Below are 27,443 nucleotides of genomic sequence, written 5' to 3'. Positions count from 1 at the left end.
TTACGTTTCAAAAACATAACAAGACACATTAACAATGAACAAAATTTGATTAAAAGCTTCTTCAAAAACTTTCAAAACACAATCTACACAAAAATATATAACAATGAAGAAGAAATAAAAAAACTACAACATATAAATAGTTAATTATAATATAGATTTATTACTTTATCATCTAAGTGACATAATAAAAAGCACACTGCTTGCCAAAATTTATGTTATCCCAAAAATTTATTTTAGATAAGACAGAAATAACCAAAATCAAGCAAATTTTTAAAATACACTACAAAATCCGAACAACATATTGTTAATGTGTTGAAAATGACCACTCTAAATTACCAAGACAAAATAATTTTCAATATCAGCAAATTTTTATTTTTCTAAATTCGAACTAAAAAATGGCAAAATTAATTCCACTTCCAATAAATTTCACACAACTTGTAATAGCACCTAAGTATCTAGTATATAATTACAAAAGTAATAGTATATATTATATTTTCAACTATGCATAAGTGCCCTGTAATAAAATAACAATATCGATTTCATTAATAACCTTGGAAATAACACTTGCTTGGGACACCTAATCCAAAATAAAACAAGCTACTGCGACAAAAAGAAATGGGACTCACGACTGACGTGTTCGAAACGGAAAAAAGCTTCTTTTTTATATTTAACGGAAACAACTTCCCAATCATCGACGCCCGCGTCCAGACTGCGTTACACGCACCCGTACTCTACGCTCGTACGTATGACCTACGCGTGTTAACTGACTGTCCCGAGCTGCGCTTGCGCCGCCTCTTTATAGGCCGCGGGGATCCCGATATTTCCCCTTTTGGCTGGTTTGAGCCCAAGGTCCAGCGCGGTACCGTTAGTTCACGTTGTCTCCGCTTTGCCGGCCAACATTGATATTTTCCGGAGGGATAAGAAATACTTCCTTACCAGCATTGATAAATGATCGAAATTCGCTATGGTGCAGCCGATTCCGTCTAGAACTAAGAGGATTTGAAATCACCTTTGCTACAGGCCATCTATTGTGACAATGAACCGGTATTGAACTCATTATACCCGTTACTCGTAGAGTAAAAGGGTATACTAGATTCGTTGAAAAGTATGTAACAGGCAGAAGGAAGCGTTTCCGACCATATAAAGTATATATACTCTTGATCAGGATCAATAGCCGAGTCGATCTGGCCATGTCCGTCTGTCCGTACGTCTGTCCGTCTGTCCGTCTGTCCGTCTGTCTGTCCGTCCGTATGAACGTCGAGATCTCAGGAACTACAAAAGCTAGAAAAATTAGATTAAACATACAGACTCCAGAGACATAGACGCAGCGCAAGTTTGTTGATTCATGTTGCCACGCCCACTCGAACGCCCACAAACCGCATAAAACTGCCACGCCCACACTTTTGAAAAATGATTTAATATTTTTTCATTTTTGTATTAGTCTTCAAAATTTCTATAGATTTGCCAAAAAATTTTTTGCCACGCCCACTCTAACGCCCACAAACCGCATAAAACTGCCACGCCCACACTTTTGAAAAATGTTTTAATATTTTTTCATTTTTGTATTAGTCTTGTAAATTTCTATCGATTTGCCAAAAAACTTTTTGCCACGCCCACTTTAAAGCCCACAAACCGCCCAAAGCTGCCACGCCCACACTTTTGAAAAATGTTTTGATATTTTTTCATTTTTGTATTAGACTTTTAAATTTCTATCGATTTGCCAAAAAACTTTTTGCCACGCCCACAAACCGCCAAAAACTGTCAGTGTTGAAGACTCTCCTTCGCACTTCCACTAGCTGAGTAACGGGTATCAGATAGTCGGGGAACTCGACTATAGCGTTCTCCTTAGATTATGACCATGCTAGAAAACTACTTTGTGGAGGGTCAGTACAGAGTGTTGAAAGTGGGATAAAGTCCTAGTAAAGTCAAATAGACGACTAGGTAACCAACTCACAACCCTATGTGAGGAAAAGGACATCGAGGCGAACTTGGAGACCTTTTTAAGGAGAGGGTGATTCACAAGGACAACCTCAAATAACCCATGCAGAACGCAGTTGCTGTTCTCTCGTTTAGCATTTTATCCATAATCACTTGACATAAGGTAATACCAGTTCGTAGCATAATTAATTATACATTTTAACTTTCCCTTGGTTTGGTGGTGGCCAATCCTATTCCAAACAAATATTAATTGAAACACACAATTGAAACAAAGCTTCTGCTTTGTCTCCTGGCTATGACATCGGCTCACATCACCGATACCTCCCAGGCTAACTACAAGACAATCAGACAATCTCCTTAACAATGGTCAAACCATCAAGCGCCTGAGAAGAAGACACCCACTGGATCTGACACTAGCTGAATAAATCTTAACTGGCACCCGTTCAAGTGAATGTTTACTCTACTAACTGTACCATTCACAACATATAACAAGAGAGAATGCTATAGTCGAGTTCACCGACTATCTGATACCCGTTACTCAGCTAGTGGAAGTGCGAAGGAGAGTCTTCAGCACTGACAGTTTTTGGCGTTGTGGCGCAGAGTGGCGTGGCAAAAGTTTTGCAATCGTTAGAATTTACAAGACTAATACAAAAAAAAAATATCAAACATTTTCAAAGTGGCGTGCAGTTTTGGCGTTTGGCTTAGAGTGGCGTGCAAAAAGTTGTTTGGCAAATCGATAGAAATGTACAAGACTAATACAAAAATGAAAAAATATTATAACCTTTTTCAAAAGAGTGGGCGTGGCAGTTTTTGGCGGTCTGTGGGCGTTAGAGTGGGCGTGGCAAAAAGTTTTTTGGCAAATCGATAGAAATTTACAAGACTAATACAAAAATTAAAAAATATCAAAACATTTTTCAAAAGTGTGGGCGTGGCAGTTTTGGGCGGTTTGTGGGCGTTAGAGTGGGCGTGGCAACATGAATCGACAAACTTGCGCTGCGTCTATGTCCCTGGAGTCTGTATTCTTAATCTCAACTTTCTACCTTTTGTAGTTCCTGAGATCTCGACGTTCATACGGACAGACGGACAGACGGACAGACAGACGGACGGACAGACGGACATGGCCAGATCGACTCGGCTACTGATCCTGATCAAGAATATATATACTTTATATGGTCGGAAACGCTTCCTTCTGCCTGTTACATACTTTTCAACGAATCTAGTATACCTTTACTCTACGAACGGTATACAAGAGAATGCTATAGTCGAGTTCACCGACTATCTGATACCCGTTACTCAGCTGGTGGAAGTGCGAAAGTGGGCTTAGCAAAAAAATGTTTGCCAAATAGAGAGAAATTTCCAAGACTAACAAAAATGTGAAAAAATATTACAACATTTTTCAAAAGTATGGTCGTGGCATTTTTAGGCGGTTTTTATAGTTCCTCAGATCTCGAGGTTCATACGGACGGACCAACGGACATTGCCAGATCAACTCGGCCATTGATCCTGATCAAGAATATATATACTATATATGTTCGGAAACGCTTTTTTCTGTTACATACTTTTCAAAGAATACCCTTTTATTCTATAACCCTTCAGTACCAGTCCCTAAGGATTCCCTAAGGAATCCCTAGGGAGTCCCCAGGACTCCTAGAGGAATCCTAAGGAATCTCCATACAATCGACAGGAATTCCATACACAGGTTCGGCGAGGATTCGAAGTTCCGAGGAATCTCTGATCCTCAGGAATTCCTCGGGAATATCGAAAAATAAGCAAGGGGTTTTCCCGAGGAATTCCCCAGGAATTCCCGAGTAATTCCCGAGGATTTTCCCAAGGAATTCCTTGGGAATTCCTGAGGATTTCCTGTGGGATATCGAAAAAAAGCCAAGGGGTTGTCCTGATGAATTACCAAGGAATTCCCAAGGAATTCCTGGACGAATTCCCAAGGAATTCCTGGACGAATTCCCGAGGAATTCTTGGACGAATTCCTGGACGATTCCAAAGGAATTCCTGGACGAATTCCCAAGGAATTCCTAGACAAATTCCCGAGGAATTCCTGAGGAATTCCCAAGGAATATACCTGTAAATCCAGAAAAATCTCCCAAAAAATTAAAAAATGTATTTAAATTGTAAATTAATCTTTTTTTTTCTTTTATTCGACTAGTATTTTCCTTTTTTTGTTAGCATTATTTTTAACACATGCCAGTGCGTGGGCCAAGGCCTTCTCTCCTGGCTGGCCTTCTAATGTGCTTATGCTATCTGTAACGAAAAGTATTTTTATAATAATATTATTAGATTATAGCAAAATAACAAATATACATACCAATCAGAACGGAAAAGAATTTGGGACCCTGAGCTTATGTTCTGATCTAAAGCCACCAGGTCTTCCTCCGATGTGACTGGGAACGCCAAATCCACAGCCACATTCTTCGCCTTCCCCTTTACGAAAATCGCCAACAAGGCCGTCATCCTCGCAACCTGGTTCGTGGTCTCCGCAAGCTGCTTCGTGCTCTCCGCCAGCTGCTTCGTGTTCTCCGCCAGCTTCTTCGTGTTGGCCTCCAACACCGTCTCCAATGACCGAACCCTTTGGCTGATCTCGGCCATTTGGTCGCAAAATCATGCACTTTGGAATGCAATTAGCTATGCTAACTTATCAACACAAATCACTTTACTTACCGGATTTATATTTTTTTTGTTGAAAATAAATTGAATTTTTTCACAAACGACGTGTCACATTCACAATTAATGGCAAATGCAAAAGAAAAGGGGTGACGGAAAACGAAACCGAAAATTCTGACAGGCGGGTACCAGGGTATTTCCGACCATAATGATCCCGTGTAATTAGAATTACATAGAGAAATAATTAAAAACGGACGCACTTGCGTTGCCTATAGCGACAGTTTAATTTCTTAAAAAGCTTAAAATCCTTAAATCAACAAATATAAATTATATATACACTTAAAATAATATAAATATCCCACCAATTATTAGATCGGTATTTAGAAGTCTATACATTGCGTTTTTTCTCGACTCTGATTTTGTCTCCTCTCATCTCTCACTCTCATTTTCGGTCACTGCTCCGAATTACTTCGAAAAAAAACCAAATATGAACTGCGGGCAGAGGCAGCGGCAGAGCCACGACAGAATTCGGCTTGACTTTGGTGTTTGAAACTTTGCTAGAAAAAGCCTGTGAGATTTGTTTTTGTTTTTCGAACTCTGGCGAGGAAAAATAAGGGAAAGGAATTTTGGTGCTGAAGGGAAGTAACACGGGTATCAATAATTTCCTTGTATGCGAGTGTAAGAAAATACAAAATTAAATAAAATATTCATTCTTCGACCTCTCTTATCTCCCAACAGCGGTTTGCGATCGGTCTCTGTTCTTATCTGACCCACGTGGTCCTTAATTTTCATAGCTCTGCTTCTAAAGTTTTTGCATTGATATTTCAAAACACTGCGTAAAAAATACTCAAAGTTATAAAAATCCAGAAGCCCCTGGGCCTCCAAACCTGGGCGACAACCGATTTACACCGGTTGCCATCAGCCCCCCATCGAAAAAAAGAAGACAACCCCAAAAGCTGGATATTGATAAATTCATAACACCACCCCATATCTCTGCGACATCCCCCAAAATGAAATTGTCACTGAACTTACGTGTACAAACTTATGAAATCTTACGATGGTGTGTCCAAACCGAGTGGAGTTATCCTATTGACCTTTGAACTATATAATCTCCCATCGAACATCGAAATCTCTTGGCACTCTGTTAAATTTCGGGAGTATACACCAAACACTATGCGTTCCAAGTCTTGCCAATTGCTCGGTCACACGGCCAAACATTGCAAAAATTCTCCCCGCTGCTCTGATTGCTCCCTCCCACCACACAGTCCAACTAAATGCACAAAAATCAACTGTGCCAATTGTTCTGGTGAGCATTCGGCCTCTTCCCAACAATGCCCAAAGTACCAAGAAAAAATGGAAATTCTAAGAATTAAAACCGTTAAAAAATTCACTATGCGTAAAGCGAAAACAATATTCAAGACAACATCACACACCCCGGTTATCACCGCTTTATATAACACATCAACGCAGCGATAACGCAAACCAAAATAAAAACAAGAGAGAACGCTATAGTCGAGTTTCCCGACTATCTGATACCCGTTACTCATCTAGTGAAAGTGCGAAGGAGTCTTGAGCACTGACAGTTTTTGGCGGTTTGTGGGCGCTAGAGTGGGCGTGGCAAAAAGTTATTTGGAAAATCGATAGAAATTCACAAGACTAATACAAAAATGAAAAAATATCAAAACATTTTTCAAAATTGTGGGCGTAGCAGTTTTGGGCGGTTTGTGGGCGTTAGAGTGGGCGTGGCAACATGAATCGACACACTTGCGCTGCGTCTATGTCTCTGGAGTCAGTATGCTTAATCTTAACGTTCTACCTTTTGTAGTTCCTGAGATCTCGACGTTCATACGGACAGACAGACGGACAGACGGACGGACGGACAGACGGACAGACGGACGGACAGACGGACATGGCCAGATCGACTCGGCTATTGATCCTGATCAAGAATATATATACTTTATATGGTCGGAAACGCTTCCTTCTGCCTGTTACATACTTTTCAACGAATCTAGTATACCCTTTTACTCTACGAGTAACGGGTATAATTATTGTCTAATTAGGACAGATCTTAAATAAATACTGTCCCTGCAATACAGTTCGCCGACTATCTGATACCCGTTACTCAGCTAGTGGAAGTGCGAAGGTGACATTTCCACACTTACAGTTTTTGGGGGTTGGTGGACGCTAGAGTGGGCGAGGCAGTTTTGGACGGTTTGTGGGCGTTAGGATGGGCGCGTCAAAAAAGTTTTTTTGGCAAATCGATAGAAATTTACAACACTAAAAGAATAAAATCAAATTAAAAAATAAACGCCCACAAGAGCCTAAGAGCCACGCCTTGGAATTTAAAATTTGGTTCCTTTTAATTATTTTTTTTCTGCATGCTTTATATCAACATTCTAGCTTCCTATAGTTCCTTAGATCGAGGCGTTCTTACGGACGGAAAGACGGACATGGCCGGTTCGACTCGGCTAATAATAGTGATCAAGAATATATATACAGTAGAATCCGGGTTTAACGACTCCGCTTATAGCGTCAGTCCGGTTATTGCGACGGAAACTCGATGGCTTGGTTGGTCCCCATACAAAGTTATATGAAGGACCTCTGGTTAGTACGTCTCCGCTTTTAGCGACAAACCGCTTATACCGACGAGATTTTTTATAATTCAACCGGATATTGCGACGTGCCAAGCTAAAAAATACAGAAAAATAATTCCAACAAATTTAAGCATCAAACGACTCTGTTAGAAATGTATGTAAATATCAGTGACAGACGTCACAAAAATGTTTACAGCGAGCGTGTGCAGACCTTATGCCTATATTCCATGAGATGTCTTGTTATATTTTTAGTTTTTTCTGCTTTTTAAAAACATATGTTAAAACATATTACGAACATGGCAAGCTTAAAATAAACACCTTTCTGTTAGGGCGTCTTCCGGGTATAAGGACGTAAAGTCGTCGGTCACTTTAAAGTCGCTATAACCGGATTCTACTGTACTTTATATGGTCGAAAACGCTTCCTTGTGCCTGTTATATACTTTTCAACAAATCTAGTACACCCTTTTACTCTCGGGTATAAAAAAACCTTTTTATTTTCATCAGAGGTGATGATGCGAAAAGTGGAGTGGGTCAATATTGATGACAATAAAACAGAATCGTATAGCGCAGCCTGCGGAGGGCCAAATATTGCCCGATCGTTTTACGATCCAGGGGCCGCTAAGCTCGTGGCCCAGTGAGCACTGCTGACTAACGAAATAAATAGGCTTACATAAATAGAGGCTTATCAAGATCCCACGACTTAAATATGCTGGCAATTCGGTGCAATCTGGGAACATCGGAAGCCTCCTTAGGCCCAAGCTCTTTTCCAGAACAAGGTCACTAATAAGGTAACAGCTATATTCGGTTGCTATACGTCAAACTAATATTTAAACAAATATTAAAAATTTACCTAAGACATATCATAGTCGAGTTCTCCGACTATCTGATATCCCTTACTCGGTTAGTGGAAGTGAAGTAGTGAAGTGAAGTGAAGTGAAGAAGACATATGTACATAAAAACTGTCAAAAGGTTCCCCAAACGTATGGGCGTGGCAATTTTTGACGGCTTGTGGGCGTTATAGTGGGCGTGGCAACGTTTTTTTGCAAAGCTATAGACATTTACAAAACTTTTTTTTTTTTTTTTAAATGCTTTGCTTTTATTTATTGAATCTTCTCATTTACGAGACTAACAATAAGTGTATCAAATCTTATACTATAACCTAACTGGGAGTCATGTAGACTGAGACAGTGGCCCTGACAAGTTATGGCTGGATTGGAAGGTCTGTACGTTGCAAGCGGGTTCGGCTGGAGACCCAAGTCAAGACCCTTGCTAGAGGATTTGGGTGGACAGAGAGTTTTTCATTGTAGGACGCTTTTTGCTTGTCTATTTCATCTTTTACTGCGAGAATGCCGAGGTCCCTGTGGATGTTTTGGTTACGAATATACCATGGTGCCCCAGTGATAGTTCGCAGGATCTTTGATTGGGCTCGCTGTATGATGTCTATGTTGGTTCTGCTCGCGTTCCTCCACAGCTGGGAGCCATACGTCCAGATTGGCTTAAGAGTGGAGTTGTAGAGCAGGACCTTGTAATCCAGACACAAGGGCGATCGTGAGTTTATAATCCAGTGGAGGCTGCTGGCTTTCAGTTTTAGGTGCAGTTTCTTGCATTTAATATGTCTACGCCATGTTAGACGTCTGTCGAGGTGGATGCCGAGATACGTTACTTCATTAACTTGGGGGATCTGCGTGCTATTCATACAGAGCGGAGGGCAAGTTTGTCTGTTAAGGGTAAACGTTATGTGTTTGCACTTTTGTTCGTTTATTTTAATACGCCAGTCAGATAGTCACTTATCGACTACCACGAGGTGGTTGGCGAGTTGAGTTGTTGCACGGACTGGGCATCTGGAGCGGCTAAGGATCGCAGTGTCGTCGGCGAAGGTGGATGTTGTTAGTCGGTCACTCGTGGGAATATCTGCTGTGTAAAGGACGAATAGAGTTGGCCCAAGTGCTCTACCTTGTGGGGCCCCAGCTTCGATAGTGTAGCTATCGGAAATTGTTGTGTTACATCTTACTGCGAAGGCTCTATTGTAGAGGTAGGATTCAAGGAGTTTATGAGTGTACCCGGGCAAGTGTGTTTTAATTTTATGCATGAGACCTTTGAGCCAGACGCGGTCGAATGCTTGAGATACGTCGAGAAATATCGCGCTGCAATATTCCCTATGTTCGAAGGCTGGGCTTTCTGATGTTATTCTGTTTACTTGCTCTATAGTTCCGTGTTTTTCTCTGAAGCCAAATTGATGGGCTGGAATAATGTTGTGGGCCCCCATATATGGTATTATGCGCGTTAGAAGGCATTTTTCGAATAATTTGGACAGGCATGATAATAAACTTATTGGTCTGTAAGATGACGGAATCGTGTGATCTTTTCCGGGCTTCGGTATCATTATAATAATTGATTTTTTCCATTTCCTTGGATAGTAGCCGAGACTTATGATTCCATTGAAGAGTTTACAGATGACCTTAATAGCACATTATCATTTTTGTAGTTATTAGGTCACCGCCTGGAGCCTTTTTTTGGTTTTAGCTCCCTGATGACTTTTGTGATCTCGTTCGGCTGAAATGTAGTTGGCGTGGATTCAGTTTCGAGGTGGATTTGCGGAGGAACATAATCATTTGCTGCGGGGTTCGGCTGAAATACGCCTCTGAGATGTAAGGCAAATGATTCGGCTCTATCTTTGTCGCTGCGGGCCCAGCACCCTGAAGAATTCCTTATAGGGGTGACGGTTTGAATTGGAGAGCTTAGATTTGGGTGAGCCCTTCACAAGGGATGCTTTTTACTAGTTGGCGAGAGTTTTCCAATATATTTAAGTTGTTAATTTTCAGCTTCTTGCTTCAGGGCCCGGTTTAGATTGCGGGTGGCTTCAGTAAGACGTTGCTTTGAACATGGCGATCTGCTGGTTTGCCACGCTGGTCGCAGACGCCTCTTTTCCAGAACCAGCTGTTTAATTTGCCGGTTGGTTTTGAACTTCTTAAATTCCCCATCCTTCCGTTTAGGGGTTGAGATCCTAGCTGCTGTGACGAGTACCTCTTCCAGTGCGGCGGTGGAGCAGTCGATGTCCGCTTCGATATTTAGTTGGGGAGTTAGCTCAATGTGGGAACTCACATACTTTCTGTATTTCATCCAGTTAGTGTTGTGCGACGTCAGCCTGTGGAGGTGGTCCGCAATTTCTGGGCTTTGAAGAAGGCTTATCAACAAAGGCGAGTGGTCAGATGAGAGATCCGGTAGTGCTATGGCGCTTATTAAATTGCGTAGGATGTTTTTTGTCACCGCGAAATCAATTAGATCTGGGATCTTTTTTGGGTCTGCAGGCCAATATGTGGGGCTACCAGGAGAAACGTAGTCCAGTTTATTGCTCACCTTTATAAGTGCATTATACAGTTGCCTTCCCTTGGGAGTCACGAGGCGTGAGCCCCAGTGCGTGTGTTTGGCGTTGTAGTCTCCTGCGGCTATGAAGCGATCCCCCAGAGTGTTGTAGAAGTCCATGAATTGACCTTCAGAGATATTAAATCGAGGTGGGCAGTAGACAGCGGCAATGCAAAGGTTGCCGTTTCCTGAGATCACTTTTATGGACGTGGCTTGCAGGTAATTTGTTGCAAACCTTTGATGAAAGTGGTGTTTGATGCGTTCTCTGATTAAGATGCCCGTTCCGCCGTGGGCCTTGCCATCCGGATGATCTGTGCGGTAAAAGGTATAGCCTCTTATATAGAAGTTATATCTCCCTGTGAGGTGCGTTTCAACCAGCAGCATGGCGTCGATGTGATTTACGTTTAGGAATTGAGTTATTTCAAGTTTATGCAGTAAAATACCGTTGGCATTCTACATGGATATACGTAGGTTAGTCATTTATTATTTGGACTGTTGTGCTACAAGCAACTGAATTACCATGTTCTGGTTCTGAACAAGATAATCTGGCTGCCTTGGCGAAATGTTGTTGGTGCGTAGATGTCGCTCGTCGCATGCGACTCTTCAGCTCCTTGTAGACCGCACAGCCTCTGTAGTTTGCCGTATGGTTTCCTCCACAGTTGCCACATTTTTTCATTTGGGGGTATTCTTTGTTTGCGGGGCAGTTTACGGAGTTGTGGAAGTCTCCGCAGACTACGCAGACCGTCCGAAGTGTGCAGTATGTCTTGGTGTGTCCATACTCTTGGCAGTTTGTGCATTGAACAGGGCCGTTGCGTTTGTGGGGTTCTTCCACGGTGATTCTTCGATGCAGTAAGAGCTGCAGCTTTTAGATCGGGTGCACTTCGTTATTCTTTAAGGCTTTGCTATCTGGTTCGAGCTCTACCTTGAAAAGTGGTTGCGGTTTTTTGTTTCTGTTAACAATATTGCTAACATTTTTGGCACAGAAGCCCCTGGCCTTAAGGGCTTCCTGAATTTCAGCGGGGGTGACGTCAGGTTCTATACCTTTTAGCACAACTTGCAGTCTCTTGCTGCTTTTTAGTTGATAGGTGTAAAAGTTCTTTTTTGTGTCTTCCAGGTACTTAGACACAGCTCGGAAGTGTTCTTCGGACTTCGTTTGAACCTTTGTTTCGTGTATGTTCCCTTTAATAAGCGGAACAACATGGAAATTCTCGTCCCCGACCAGCGCAACAATTTTGTTGACCAGGGCGCTTGAACTTTTTTCCCTTATGTAAATAGGTGGGGGCTTAGGTTTCCTTTGGGTCTCCTGCCCCAACTCTGGTTGGTTGTTGTCCGCCTCTGCTAAGATGGAGAATCGGTTTTCATTGGAGCTCCTCGTTTGATCGGTGCTTTTGTTGGTTCGATTGATCTTTGGTTTATTGCCAACCGTGTTGGGTGGACTAAGCTTGTGCTTAATCTGGATGTAGCGGTCCAAACCGGTCTGTATAGCCGGGACCGCTTGTTGCTTATCGAGGCTAACTGTTTTTGTTGCCATTTTATTTTGTTGTGCGGCCTTTGGGACCGAACTCGCAGTATTGGTAGTTGGTTTAATTATTGGTGGTGAGTTTACTGCAGAAATTTTAGCACTGCTTGTTGTTGGAGCTTCTTTCAGCGAAGCCGGCGGTGATGGGGTTTGGCATTGGTAACTCCATGATGCGGGAGTTGGGGTGAGCAGAGAGGGTGAGCAAGAGCTGGCTCTCTTGCTGTCGACGGTCAGTAGAGTCGAGTTGCTCTTTGTCGACTTCTGATTTTGATCAATATCTCTAGTTGAGAAATAGGAGTAGCAAGCATTTCTTGGGTTGACGGAGCTTCTACGCTCATTCTTTTGATCGCTGCTCATTTTTTCGAGCTTGTTATGCGTGGCTCTTATTTGTTTAAATTAAATTAAAACAAATTTTGAATTTAATTTTGAAATTACGCGACCAACGTTCGCACCTCAGCACTGGTCTTACAGTTAATGTGGCAACGCCACTCGCTCATGATCGCCCTCCGAGATAAGTTGGCAGCGCTGTCAGCTGTTTTATCAGCTGCAAAAATTGCAAACTTATGTATTTTGCTAACCACCTGCAACACGCGGTCATTCAGCACGCCTAGGTTACGCGCAGAACTATTGTACAAGTCCACCGTTTGTTTTTGCAGATTTGCCGCTAACACTGTTCAGCACAACCACGTTAACACGAGATTTTCGCGCAGCGCTATCGAAAGACGTCCGCTTCCACGAACGAACGAACGAGTGGACGAGTACAAAACTAATAAAAAACAAGAGAGAACGCTATAGTCGAGTTCCCCGACTATCTGATACCCGTTACTCAGCTAGTGGAAGTGCGAAGGAGAGTCTTCAACACTGACAGTTTTTGGCGGTTTGTGGGCGTTAGAGTGGGCGTGGCAAAAAGTTGTTTGGCAAATAGATAGAAATTTATAAGTCTAATATAAAAATTAAAAAATATTAAAACATTTTTCAAAAGTGTGGGCGTGGCAGCTTTATGCGGTTTGTGGGCGTTAGAGTGGGCGTGGCAACATGAATCAACAAACTTGCGCTGCGTCTATTTCTCTGGAGTCCGTATATTTAATCTCAACTTTCTAGCTTTTGTGGTTCCTAAGATCTCGACGTTCATACGGACAGACGGACGGACAGACGGACAGACGGACGGACAGACGGACATGGCCAGATCGACTCGGCTACTGATCCTGATCAAGAATATATATACTTTCTATGGTCGGAAACGCTTCCTTCTGCCTGTTACATACTTTTCAACGAATCTAGTATACCCTTTTACTCTACGAGTAACGGGTATAAAAATATCAAAATATATTTGAAACTTGTGTGCAAGCTACGCATTAGTTTTATAAAAGGCCTCAAGTTCTGTAATTTCGGCGAGTGCCAAGTTGCCAATGCATGTTTACATAGACACATCAAGAGAAAAATGTTGTGAAATTATTAAATTTTAAAATCTATGAAATACTTAACTCTCTAGAAAAGGAAAAGAATTAGGAAATTAATTAAATGGAATTAAACAAGACAAAAATGATTAATAGATTTTCAAATGATGGTTTTTGAAAAATTAAGAAATTATACGAAAAAACAAGAGAGATACCCGTTACTCAGCTATTCGAAGTGCGAAGGAGAGTCTTCAGCACATACAGTTTCTGGCGGTTTTGTGGGCGTTAGGGTGGGCGTGGCAAAAAGTTTTTTTGCAAATCGATAGAAATTTACAAGACTAATACAAAAATGAAAAAATATCAAAACATTTTTCAAAAGTGTGGGCGTGGCAGTTTTGGGCGGTTTTGTGGGCGTTAGAGTGGGCGTGGCAAAAAGTTTTTTGGCAAATCGTAAGAAATTTACAAGACTAATACAAAAATGAAAAAATATCGAAACATTTTTCAAAAGTGTGGACGTGGCAGTTTTGGGCGGTTTGTGGGCGTTAGAGTGGGCGTGGCAACATGAATCGACAAACTTGCGCTGCGTTTATGTCCCTGGAGTCTGTATGCTTTATCTCAACTTTCTAGCTTTTGTAGTTCCTGAAATCTCGACGTTCATAAGGACGGACAGACGGACGGACATTGCCAAATCGACTCGGCTACTGATCCTGATCAAGAATATATTATATATACTTTATATGGTCGGAAACGCTTCCTTCTGCCTGTTACATACTTTTCAACGAATCTAGTATACCCTTTTACTCTACGAGTAACGGGTATAATAATTTAGCAGTTTAGTAACAAAATTTTATAAATATCTATGCGGTCATGAATTAATATGATTTTAGGTTTCAGTAAAATTAAAAAACTTTTTAGACGGTTACAATTTGTGAACACTGTTTATTTGATAAACCCGTGGCGATTTTGAGTCGCATTCTCTTAAAGCCCTTGCCCGGGAAATTGATCTTCAGTCGCTGGAAAATGTTTACAGTGAGTTACAACAAAAAACAAGAGAGAACGGTATAGTCGAGTTCCCCGACTATCTGATACCCGTTACTCAGCTAGTGGAAGTGCGAAGGAGAATCTTCAACACTGACAGTTTTTGTCGGTTTGAGGGCGTTAGAGTGGGCGTGGCAAAAAGTTTTTTGGCAAATCGATAGAATATTACAAGACTAATACAAAAATGAAAAAATATCAAAACATTTTTCAAAAGTGTGGGCGTGGCAGCTTTGGGCGGTTTGTGGGCGTTAGAGTGGGCGCGGCAAAAAGTTTTTTGGCAAATCGTTAGAAACTTACAACACTAATACAAAAATGAAAAAATATCAAAACAGTTTTCAAAAGTGTGGACGTGGCAGTTTTGGGCGGTTTGTGGGCGTTAGAGTGGGCGTGGCAACATGAATCGACAAACTTGCGCTGCGTCTATGTCCCTGGAGTCCGTATGTTTAATCTCAACTTTCTAGCTTTCGTAGTTCCTGAGATCTCGACGTTCATACGGACAGACGGACGGACAGACGGACGGACGGACGGACAGACGGACGGACAGACGGACATGGCCAAATAGACTCGGCTACTGATCCTGATCACGAATATATATACTTTATATAGTCGGAAACGCTTCCTTCTGCCTGTTACATACTTTTCAACGAATCTAGTATACCCTTTTACTCTACGAGTAACGGGTATAAAAATATAAAGAAAGAGAACAAACAGTTTGGGCACGCCCCTTCTTACGCTCACAAAAATGCCAAAAATGCCACTCCCACACTTTTAAAAAATGTTTCGATATTTTTATTCGTTTCGGTATGAGTTTTATAAATGTCTCTCAATTTGCCAAAAAAACGCGATTCCATAGCGATCAACTACCGGCTCGAATAGAGGAAGAAGACCATCTCCGAAAAGCGGGTTGCGCATATATTAGTTCATTTTCTTAAAGTAAATATCAGTGTTTTCGCTATTAAGTTTGTGGTAACCTTTGAAAGCAAACGCAATCTCTCCGTATATAGACGGTGGGGCAGATACTTATCAGCTAATATAGTATCCCTATGACCCAACCAATAACGTGTATAAAAACTTCGTTTTACCCAAAATGCAGAATTGTAACTCCATTGTAAATACTTCCTGAGATATAAATGTAGTTTATTGACTTACGTTTCCGCGTGACTTGAATTTCATTTAGCTGATCGTTTCTTTTTTGGGACAAATTAACAAAGTGATTCTGCAGCATTATCCAAAACTGCTGATGTTCACGGACTTGCAGTTCTCCTATGTGAATGGATTTTTCAATTTGCTTAATCTGAAAAATATGTTTACCAATTAATAAAACACAATCAAATAAATAAAAATTGTCGATTTCTTCGATATAAAACAAATAAATAAAAAAAAGGGTTGAAATGCTCAAAAAGCACAACAACCGGATTAGAATGGAATTTGTGTGAGTACAGTTAAAAAACAAGATAGAACGGTTTAGTCGAGTTCCCCGACTATCTGATACCCGTTACTCAGCTGGTGAAGGTGCGAAGAGAAATTACAACACTGAGCGTTTTTGACGGTTTGCGGGCGTTACAGTAGGCGTGGCAAAAAGATTTTTGGTATATAGAGTTAAATTTACAAGTCGAACAAAAATGTGAAAAAATTTCACAACATTTTTAAAAAGTGTGGGCGTGGCAGTTTTAGCAGTATGTTGCAATATGCTTAATCTCAACTTTCTAGCTTTTGTAGTTCCTGAGATCTCGACGTTCATACGGACAGACGGACGGACAGACGGACATGACCAGATCGACTCGGCTACTGATCCTGATCAAGATTATATATACTTTATATGGTCGAAAACGCTTCCTTCTGCCTTTTACATAATTTTCAACGAATCTAGTATACCATTTTACTCTACGAGTAACGGGTATAAAAAGTACTTGTCAGGTAGCCATAGTTGTGTCAGTACTGTGAATACAAGAATTTCAATTTACCTTATTGTTAAACTGACAGACGGACAATATCGGATCTACTCGTCTAGTTGTCCTGTTCAAAAATAAAAACAAATACTTTATGGTTCCTTCTACCTTGACTTACTTATCAAAGTAATGTTTTTACTTACGAGCAAAAGGTCTAATTTTATAAGACAGTTTTATTAATTTACCTTTAAATCGGTTGTATTTCCGGACGCATCGCCAAATATATGGTCCATTTCCTCAATTTTGCCGTTAATCTTTTCGTATAATTTCATTTTTATTTCAATTTGAATGTGTATCTTTTTTAAATCATTTTCCAACGTAAAAGATTTATTTTCAGCATTTTTTAATTTTGTTTTCGTACTATCATTATAGGCTCTTTCACTAAAGACTACACATCTAAGTTTTTCAACCTCAAGCATTGATGTTGACAATTGATTTTGTACTTTGGATAATGATAAATCGACATTTCGACGTTTTTCCTGAGATTTACTTAAGAGTTTCAAACGGTAAGCGGTAGCTTTGTCTGTTATTAAGTGATCCTGGGCTAAACTTAGAATTGCTTCCTCAGTGCGAAGCTTTTGCGTAAAATATTTATCCAATGCCAGGTCTAGTTTTCGAACTTCCGTAAATAGATGGCTTCCCTCTCGTAAAGCTTCTTGCAAATCAGTTTCCGTTGTATTCAAGAACTCTGGCAGGTCATCTAGTTTGGCTTGAATCTTCAGAAGAGATTCGTTTTCGTCCTGACCTTAAAATAAAATCAAAATAAAAACTTGTAGAATGTCCTTTAAATTGTTGAAGGGTGAATGTTGAGCAAATAAGCTTTTTATTAGCACTTGTTAATAGTAAGACGACAATTTAAATTTAGCGATTTCGATTTAATATATTTTATTTAAGAAGATACAGCAAAATTTGACATCGATGCGATCATGTATTGAGTACGAGAGACTTAATTGAAGAGCGAACAGCAGAACGTTAAGCCAAAAGTGCAGATGCAAGTACAAGAGAAATAAGTTTAGATGCTCCCGCAGCTTCTCTGCATATTTCCGTATTTGACATGTTTACAATATATAAGATCTGCTAGCGGCTGCGTGTCCCCCAGTAGAAAGCGCGGCTTTTAACAGCATCATAAAGGGGTAGAAGACGCAGCTTATTCATTGCCCGCTATATTGCGCTTCTCAGGGTTGTAAAAAATTGGTCCCAGAAGTGTTCAGGTGACTTTAAAAGCATGAGATGTCATAGTAAATGGGTGATCCCTTAGTACGATGATTAAGTTACGGTCATTAAAATCCAACGAAAAGTTATTCAGCCAAACATCTACTCGAAGATGTCCAACTCTTCGGCGACGTTCCAATACTGGCTTTGCTGTTAATGTTGTAGGTGGCCAATCAGTTATGGGGCTACAAAGAGACGATGGTTCATGGGTTTCCTTATCGGGTGGAACAGCCACGTCAGACGATACTAAATCATTGGCGCAACAGCAGTTCATAGAAAATAAATCTTTACTTAAATCCTGTGCAAGAAGAGTAGCAGACGTTCCAGGCAATGCACAGGATTAATGTGATGAAGACGACGACATCAAATGAAAGAGAGTGTGGTGCTCAGTTTTGCATTCAGGAGTTGTACTGCTTCAATTAATGACCAGTCGTCTCAAGGCAATTTATGCAAAGAGTGAGTATTTTTGTTTCTTGAAATTTGTTTAGTTTTTTCAGCTCTTACAATAATAAACCTGGTACCCAGAAGCATTACAGAAGGCACAGGACGAAGGATTAATATTTTTGGCAAGGAAGTAAAAGTGGCCGAATCATTCTGAAAAACAGATCACAACCGATAACGTCTGTCTTTAGCCCGGATTGCTCAGTCGGCAGAGTATGGTACTCGTGGCTAGAGGAGTGGCTGGAAGCCACACGTTTATGGGCGCCGCCTGATGAGAAGAGAAAGTTAAAGCAAATCACGTCATGATCCACATGGCGTACGATATTCTTTTGCAAAGGCATTACATGCGTCAACGCATCGATTAATTCAAGCCTGTTACATACACCCTTTTTGTAAGATAATGACATAACGTTTAACGAACAGTCTTTACAAAAGAGGATCGTATTGCGCCGCCCGCGACGATTCATCAGGCATGCGGTCGCATGAAGGGGAGGGAATGTGGCGGAAACATTGCCCGATCGTTTTATGATCAAGCTACAGCTTAGCTTGTGGGGCAGTGAGGTCTCCAGACTGACGAACGTTACGAGTGTAATTATTTTTACAGGCACTTCGAATATTTATTCTCGTTCGATCCAAAATCGACGTTCCTGAACATCGTATTGAACATCGGATAAAATATTGGACTTTACTATTTAGAATAACATAAATTCCACCAACTTCTGCAACATAGAATGCGCGTAAATGGTTCAGAATACAGGTATAACTTTGAGATCACTTTTGTTTATCTTCATTTAAAATCGTAGGTCCTATGTTTTGTCATTCGAAAAAATTAATTTTTAAAATTCCTTAAATCAAAAATATTTGAGACTTCTTTGTTATAATAACAACTAACTAAATAGGTGCAGATAGGGTGCAGAGGAAGTGGGGGAACTGACCGGAAAACGTAAAATATACGCTGCCGACGTACTAGGCTTAAGAGCCAGGTCGTTTGAGAGGCTTGATGACTATTTTTGGGCTGGGGACGATTTAGTTTCGGGGTTTTTCTTACACTGTCTTAGGTGGGCCAGTTCCCAAATGGAACCTAGTAAAAGCTCCCTAAGCAGTAAAAGACGGAGACATGTTGGCTGAATGTAACCATATCAGGGCAACGACCAACATCCCCGGGTAATTATTTGTTTTTTTGTTTGTCGCTTAAATACCGGACTTGAAGAGAGACTTATTAATCACATAACATCACCCCAACTTACCTTTCTTATTATAACACGTTGTGGTCAGCAAGGTTCATTATAGATCATGTCAAATATTTAGCTGCATACCAGGCAGAATACCTAAAACAAATTCTCAAGTAAAGAAACCCAAATAGAAACAGAAAGTGTTATTTCAACCCTCCACCGGGAGAGTATCCCGATCACGCCCGCAAGAAAAGAGCCATGCACCGCGAAGTGCTAGCGCGGGAGACACCCTCCGACTATATGAGGCACTTAATCAAGAGAGTCTCGAAAACTTCCAAAACCAGCCGGAGGGATGGATTTACCACTAGGACCACCTAGGGGTCGCTCGAGCATGCTTAGGCGGTACCAGGCAATTTCGGAAGATGCTTGTCGGATGCTACAGACAGGCGGGAAAGAGAACTGATGGATTTGGGGAGACAAAGTAGAGATACGCAATTGAATATGAGCCCCAAATATACGCTCTGAAGAAGAAAGTGGCTGAGTTACAAACCGTACAAACCTTTACGGAGCAATCAAGAATGGCACCCTCACCTGGAGGACCCAGAAACCTTACGGATAGCTTTGCACAGCAGATACCTCAACAATGCGTAGCAGCGGAGTCTAACATTTCAAGCTCCAGTACCAAACAGTACTAGATAAATGAAACTTAAAATTCAACGGAACCGGCCGCGGTATGACCGTTAACAGTTTTTTATTCCGTGTGGAAAGGTTGCAAGAATTATGCAAGTTTTTAGAGAATTTCATAGACTGCTGGTCGGCGCAGCTAGCAAATGGTATTGAAAACTAATGAAGGATTGAGGTGAAGATTACGATTTTGACCACCAGAGAAATGAAACGGGCGTGGAAAAAGCGTGGAAGTGACTTAATGAAGGTCAAAGAATTGATGGAACGGAAACAATGGTATAACGAGTCCGACATGCACAACTTGCACTTAAATTTGAAACACAAGATCGCTGCGGATGAATTTTTAGAACTCTTAAAGGATAACATGAACTCCCAAATGGGTGGTTTACTGTTGACTTCCCCAATAAGATCTCAGGCAGAGCTTAAACGGGAAGGTGTCACAGTGGATCAATGGTTGAAAAACCATCGAAAACCGATTTGTTGACATATTTGAATAATCGTTGGTTAAAGTAACTGTTTATTTTAAGCTTTATTTTTATGCTTATCTGAAAGAAATTTACCAGCGGAAAAAACAAAATCATTAAAAAATCATCATCAAAAAAAATTATCTTAGCTTCTGCGCTTCAAGTTTATTTTGCAATTGTCAAAACCAGAGACGGTTTTTAAAAAATTTGGAATAATTCTTTTTTGTAAACCTAATTATTTCAACTCCATTCGCTTCGTGCCTGCAATAGTTTAAACAAATTAACTAAATCTTAAGGTTTTCTGTCTTTGTGTTTTCTTTATTCTCTCTTTCGTGCGTTTGTGCGCAGTGCTGTTTGGTGTTGTCATAGTATGCACTAGAAGTCTGCACGAATGCACTCATAATTTTCGGTTATTTGAGTATTTACAAGCCTAAGTCGCATTCGGCGTGCCAAAACGGTTTCAACAGAGTGAAATGCGCATTGGTGAGCGTTGTTTTCATTTTATGTGAAATGAGTGAAATTTAAACCAAAGCGGAATGGATAGAATGAGTGAATGCAGAGCAAATGTTTAGAGTACTCGGATAAAATTCTGGCATTCTCGTCGTTTATGGCTTACAGAGGCAGCAAAGCAGCAAATTTAATGATAAGAAAGCAGAGCTCGGACAAAAGCTTAACTACTTTAGTAAATTGCGTACATATGTACAACATAATATATTTACATACATAATCCTCCATCTGAACCCTCCAAGAGGGCAGCTCTCTAAAGAAGAGGAGGAACTCCTCCTCCGCTCGCCGAAACCAGGCACCAGCTAAACGCGCAGGGACGGGCCGAAGCGTTCAAGCGAGTGGATGAAGGCTAAGGCGCAATACAAAACCGCCCTTCGCATCCTGAGCCGGATCAAGGGAAAAGCCGCCCTACCCCCACAAGAGAAGGCAAAGCTTACCTGGGCCGAGCAAAGGGTCGCAGAGGGCAATCTGCACTTCGCCAACCTCCCCAACATGGCATCCACGGGCGGATTCGCCAACAAGGTGGAGGAGTCGCTTGCCAACAAGAGGCAACGCTCAACCGAGAGCGCCAATAAGGACGCACCGGGGAGCAAGCAGCAACGCGGGCCGAAGGAGGCAGGCCCTCCCCCCCAGAAAGCGAAGAAGCCCGAGAAGAAGCTAAAAGTCAGTGAGGCGACCAAACGAGTGCCAATCGTGGCACTCAATGAAAGAAGCGATGAAGCCGTCAAGATGACCGAGGCGCGGTGGAAGTTAGTGCATGTGCGACTCGTTGAGTCATTGTTTGCACGGATGGAGGAAGATCCTGAGGCCCCCATGCCCACATTTGATGGTGCCGGGTGGCTGAACGGAGTCAAAATCCTGAAGTGCATGGATGACCCGATGAGAAAGTGGCTGACGCAAACTGTCTACCAATTGGAGGCGTTGTGGGAGGGGGCCCAGCTGGAGGTGGTGGACAGGAAGCTAATCCCGTCCATTCCTAAGGCGCAAGGCTCTCTTTCCCATCGCAATCCAAGGGGACCGGGCGCTGAAGCTGCTGCAGCGACAGACTCCGGACATTCCAACCGCGGAGTGGAAGGTTCTGCACCTTGCGACCGCATCACCCAAGAAGGGGGACCATAGTGCAGTCCTCCAGATAAATAAAGAGGCGAAGGACATCTTCTATCCGAGGTACGGGAAGATGGCGTGGGGCATGGGGAGCGTGTACCTGCGCCTCAAAAAACGCCATCCCGGGGGTAAGGATGCTCACACCCTAAAGGCAGGCGAGGTGGAGATGGACCTAGGTCTGGAAACCATCGCGGAAGCCGCCCAGAGACTTTTGCTGGACGAAACGCACGAGGAGGACGGAGACCTGACGTTGACAGTCAACCCATCGAATGGAGATGAGCCCAGTACCCATGCCACTAAGGGTGCTGCAGCTCAATCTTCATAAAAGCAAAGTCGCATCGGCGGAACTCCTCATCGCCCTGGAGCAAGGGTCCGCCGACATAGCTTTGGTCCAAGAGCCATGGATTGCCTCGGGCAATGCCGTCGCCGGACTAAAGTCCTCCAATTACAACCTGTTCTATACACCATCGGTAAGCAGAAACAGAGCCGCCGTACTTGTACGGAAGGGCCTGCATGCTTACCTACATTCTTACCTTACAGCACGGATGACCTGACTGTTGTGATGCTGGAAAGCGAGAGGAATCGCCTTCTGGTAGCTTCCTGCTACATGGCACATGACAGAACGGCCACATCTGAGGAACTCAGGAGCATGGTGGAAGCCAGCCCGAACGATCATCAACTGATCGTGGGGGAGCCCCGACATCAACGACAGAGGTGAGTCACTCTTAAACTTTTTACTATCAACTAACCTATGCATAGCTAACGTGGGGGAAGAGCATACCTTTGTAGGTCCCACCTCCTAGAACGTGCTAGACCTAACACTCGTAAGGGGAAAAAGTACTATGGTTTCAGAATGGAGAGCCCTTGAGAGACAATCTTTCTCAGATCATAAGTACATACAATTCAAATACGAATTCGACCACTCTCCCAAACCAACCTCTTTCAGAAACCCCCGGAACACTTACTAGGGAAAGTTTAAGAAGACAATCTTGACACGATTCGCGACTGGCCCGGGCCTAGTAAAATCCGCTGAAGACATAGAAAAGTCCCTAGAGACCCTCCTCAGGGAATTATTAGATGCGCAACGCGCAGCATGCCCGATATCTAGAGCCAGGAAGAGGACCAGGCCACCCTGGTGGAACGGTAATCTTTACGCAATAACCTCCGATAACTATTCAAAATCGCCAAAGACGCGAATAAGGATATAATCAATGGGGAATACAAGATCCTACTCAGGGATTACAAGAAGGAAATACGCAGGGCACAAAGAAGCTCGTGGAGAAACTTCTGTTCCAATATCGAGACGGCCCCAGAAACGGCTAGACTCCGGAAGCTGCTATCGAAGCAGCCAACCATACAGAGTCAGCTCAAACGCTGTATTAAAAAGCAAAACAAAAACGAAAAAACAAACACGCAATAACTTTGACGTCGCAAATGCAGGGGACAGTTAACCGTCTTGGTTATTCCGAGTACTCATTCGTGCATTGCTTCGCCGTTCGGATATGGTAAATTTTCTACCCATGTCTTAACCAGATTTGCCAAATCCGTTTTACTCAATGTCTCACTCAGTCAGTCATAACTTTGAGTGAGAGTACCAAATGCTGCTTTGACTGTATACAGGCACACCTCTAGTATGCACATAAACCGCGCTGTACATCCGCTCTCTCACTGTCACTCACCAAAGTCCAAGTTCTAAGCGTGATGACTGCGCTCTTGCAGTACATTTAACTGTTCGCTTACAAATGTTAATTTTGTGTCTTTGTATAGTGGTCTGAATGACTTGTTGGCTGTGTGATAAAATGGTGCACACAAATGCGCTGGTTTTAGCGGACGAAAAAGTGATGACCTAGCTATGGGCCCAAATCTAAAATACTGTTGGCATGCTTGCCTAGGGATTTCACACGATATGAAATCGTTTATGCGCCAAACTGATCAGCAGTTTTGGCGTAGCTAAAGATTTCGTCGTTTTCGTCGAGCTGAAGATCTCCTTTCCGCGCTAGATTCACAGTTTAATCCTAAGGAGAACGCCCCACAGCCTCTGGCTAATGATCCACAGGACTCTACAGCTGATCAACTGTCAATCGCAGTAAATCCTCAAATGTTGCTTAGATCGGCAGCTAAAAAAGATTCGGAGCAATCCAATCAATCCGTTGTGGAGAGAATCCACTTTGGGATTGCTGGAGATTCCGATTTGTCCGCACTGGTTTCTCAAACAGTGATTCCACCTGTCCCGATTAGTTTACCACCACAAAGCAATATTGAGTCCGGACTACCGGCACATGTTGGCCCTTCAGATATACAATCTGAAGTACCAAAACCCCTCACGGTTCCACTAAAAAAACAATGTTTTGTTTCTCGGCTTTTCCCTGATCAAACATCATCTGATGTATTGTTTTATATACACGACAAAACTAAAGGTGAATATATAAAAGTGCAAAAATTTAATTTTCTTACGCTGGTTTTTGGGACGGATAGTATGGTGGTAAAGGAGTTCGAAGCTAAGATTAACAAGAGAGAACGCTATAGTCGAGTTCCCCGACTATCTGATAGCCGTTACTCAGCTATTCGAAGTGCGAAGGAGAGTCTTCAGCACATACAGTTTTTGGCGGTTTTGTGGGCGTTAGAGTGGGCGTGGCAACATGAATCGACAAACTTGCGCTGCTTCTATGTCCCTGGAGTCTGTATGCTTAATCTCAACTTTCTAGCTTTTGTAGTTCCTAAGATCTCGACGTTCATACGGACGGACAGACAGACGGACAGACAGACGGACAGACGGACGGACAGACGGACATGGCCAAATCGACTCGGCTACTGATCCTGATCACGAATATATATACTTTATATGGTCGGAAACGCTTCCTTCTGCCTGTTACATACTTTTCAACGAATCTAGTATACCCTTTTACTCTACGAGTAACGGGTATAAAAATAAGAAATAGGGGACCGTGGGAAATAAACTTCCCTCACGTGGCTAGACCACTGCCCCACCCACCTATCTCCTTGCGTAGCAAGCTAACTAAATTGTATTCTGATAGCCTTTTCTATGCATCCCATATCATTGTGTTTACACATTATGTTTATATCACCATGTCAGCATGGTTTTTTGAAACGCAGATCAACAACCACTAACCTTTTGGAGCTACCTTTTCAGGTAATACAGGGCTTTAAAAACCATCTTGAAAAAGAGATCTCATCCACACTGACTTCAGTACAGTATTTAACTCTTTTAATCATTCTCTCCTAGTAAGGAAACTTGATTTATTAGGTTTGACTTACGATCCCATCTAGATAGCTTTCAAATATGGTGCCGTGATAACATAATATACTTAAACGGCTCGAAGTGTTAGGTTATGACCTACTGTCGTGTCATTCGACAGCATACAAAAAATTGGAACAAACCACGACCTGGAAACACATTAATCAGTCCACAGTTTTTCCCAATCGAAATCTTCTGACCAAATAAAATTCATGTCATTCAACATTTTGAACTTCCCAATCTCTTTTATCGGAAATTTATTAAAGATTTCGAAAATATTGCACAACCAATCCCTTTTTGCCAATATAAGGAGCTAAAATAAAAACAAGTGAGAATGCTATATTCGACTTCCCCAAGTATCAAGGTATCTTACTTAGTTACTGAAAAAGCGAACTAGAAATTTCAAAATTTTGTTGGCATATCGAAATTGGAAATATTAATAATCTAATTAAAAATAATTAATAAATGTTTTAAAATTGTGGGCGGGACCGTTTTGGGAGGATTGTGGGCGTTAGAAGGGGCGTGCCCAGAGTGTTCTTGATATACGGATAGAACTTGGCAAAACAAAATATATAACGAAAAACAAAAGAGAATGCTATAGTAGAGTTCCCGATTATTTGATAGCCGTTACTAAGCCGTTAATACCTAATTAAATTAGACTTGGCGCTATAAGGGGAAAAATACCCAACCAACAGACTATTGGAAAAGGCCTCTTCTATGATGGAAGGCGAATAAGTGTTTTATTTGGAAGCGAGAAAAAAATCCACAAAAAAACGGTAGCAGAAGCTACCGAGAGAGAACCCCGACTATCTGATACCCGTTATTCAGCTATTGGAAGTGCGAAGAAGAGACTTCAAAACCGACAGATTTTGGCGTTAGAATGCGCGTGACAAAAAGTTTCTTGGCAAATCAGTATAAGACATTTTTTTGATATTGGAAGTTTTCGGATGTTGAAAAGTAAATATATTTCGGACATTTGTTGCATATCATACAATGTCAATCCTTGCTCTTCTCATCGTTGTTCTTTGAGTTTAACATGGTGTGTTATATCTGCAATTTCATTTTCTATATCCAGTTTAGTACGTATTAAGTGACCCCTTAAACAGTTCTGAAACTTGCTCAGTAGTGGGTGATTTGGTGGAAGAAGAGCCATTTCCTCTGGTTCACGTGATGTCTCAGGATTAGGCTCAAAAATAAGAGGTAAATCACAATCAATATCTTCAGTATCAGACATTTTTTTGATATAGGAAGTTTTTGGATGTTGAAAAGTAAATATATTTCGGACTTTGTAAAGAGATAGAGTTGTATATTTTTAAACGTCACACATGTTTAAAAAAATAACAAAGTGGTTGCTATGATCGACACATGTATGTACATATGAATATAGTAAAGGAAAATGCTAGAAAATACTAACTTACAAAATGCTGAAAGATAACAAGAGAGAACGCTATAGTCGAGTTCCCCGACTATTAGATACCCGTTACTCAGCACCTAAATTTAAAAAACAATAAATATGCCTTCATATATGTACGTAATTTTTCGCCGTTCGAATTAGCTTCCGATTAAAATTTTTAAATCGGTACCCAGGGAACACCACGTGGAGGCCGTTGAGTTACAACGGGGTCGTTTAAACCAAAATCAATTTTGGGACTACGAGTCGACTTGAGTTTTCAAACTTTGGAAAATTTATAAAACTCCATGTTCCCCAAAAATTTTGTTTATCCGTAGCACACGGAGGCATAGATATTATTTATATTAAATTAAATATTTAAAAATGAATTATTAAATTATATTAAATTATCACACTTATTTTAAAAAATATTAATTTTTTTTCTTAGGTTTTTTGTTTTTATTTATTTTTTTTGTGGTTTTTCTTTTTTTTTTTAATTAAATTAAATTATCAGACTTATTTAAAAATATTAATTTTTTGTAGGGTTTTTTTTATGTTTTTATTTATTTTTTTGGGTTTTTTTTTTAATTTAATAATAAATACCTCTAATACCTAAAAAAATTACATTAAATTATCGGACTTATTTAAAAATATTAATTATTTTTCTAAGTTTTTTTTTTGTTTTTTTTTTTTGTTTTTAATTTAATAATGTTTACATCTAATAACTACAAAAATTCAAAAATATATACCTATTTAGTTTATATTTAATTTAATAACTACAATACCTACTCTGCCTCCC

General features: G+C 41.1%; 1 protein-coding gene across 1 annotated transcript in view; it reads right to left on the bottom strand.

Moving 5' to 3' along the window:
• The window catches only part of LOC122611608 (coiled-coil domain-containing protein 40), a 134,711-nt gene that overhangs the window by 91,429 nt on the left and 15,839 nt on the right, over nucleotides 1-27,443 (bottom strand). Inside the window, exons 3-4 of the mRNA XM_043784808.1 lie at nucleotides 16,600-17,159; nucleotides 15,615-15,759 (exon numbers count right to left, since the gene is read on the bottom strand). Coding sequence (XP_043640743.1) covers nucleotides 15,615-15,759; nucleotides 16,600-17,159 — 705 coding nt within the window. The remainder of the gene's footprint in view (nucleotides 1-15,614; nucleotides 15,760-16,599; nucleotides 17,160-27,443) is intronic.

The sequence above is a fragment of the Drosophila teissieri genome, chromosome 2L (assembly GCF_016746235.2).
Source record: "Drosophila teissieri strain GT53w chromosome 2L, Prin_Dtei_1.1, whole genome shotgun sequence".
Classification (NCBI taxonomy): domain Eukaryota; kingdom Metazoa; phylum Arthropoda; class Insecta; order Diptera; family Drosophilidae; genus Drosophila; species Drosophila teissieri.
Note: the sequence above shows the minus strand (reverse complement) of the source record. Positions and strands in the feature narration are given on the sequence as shown.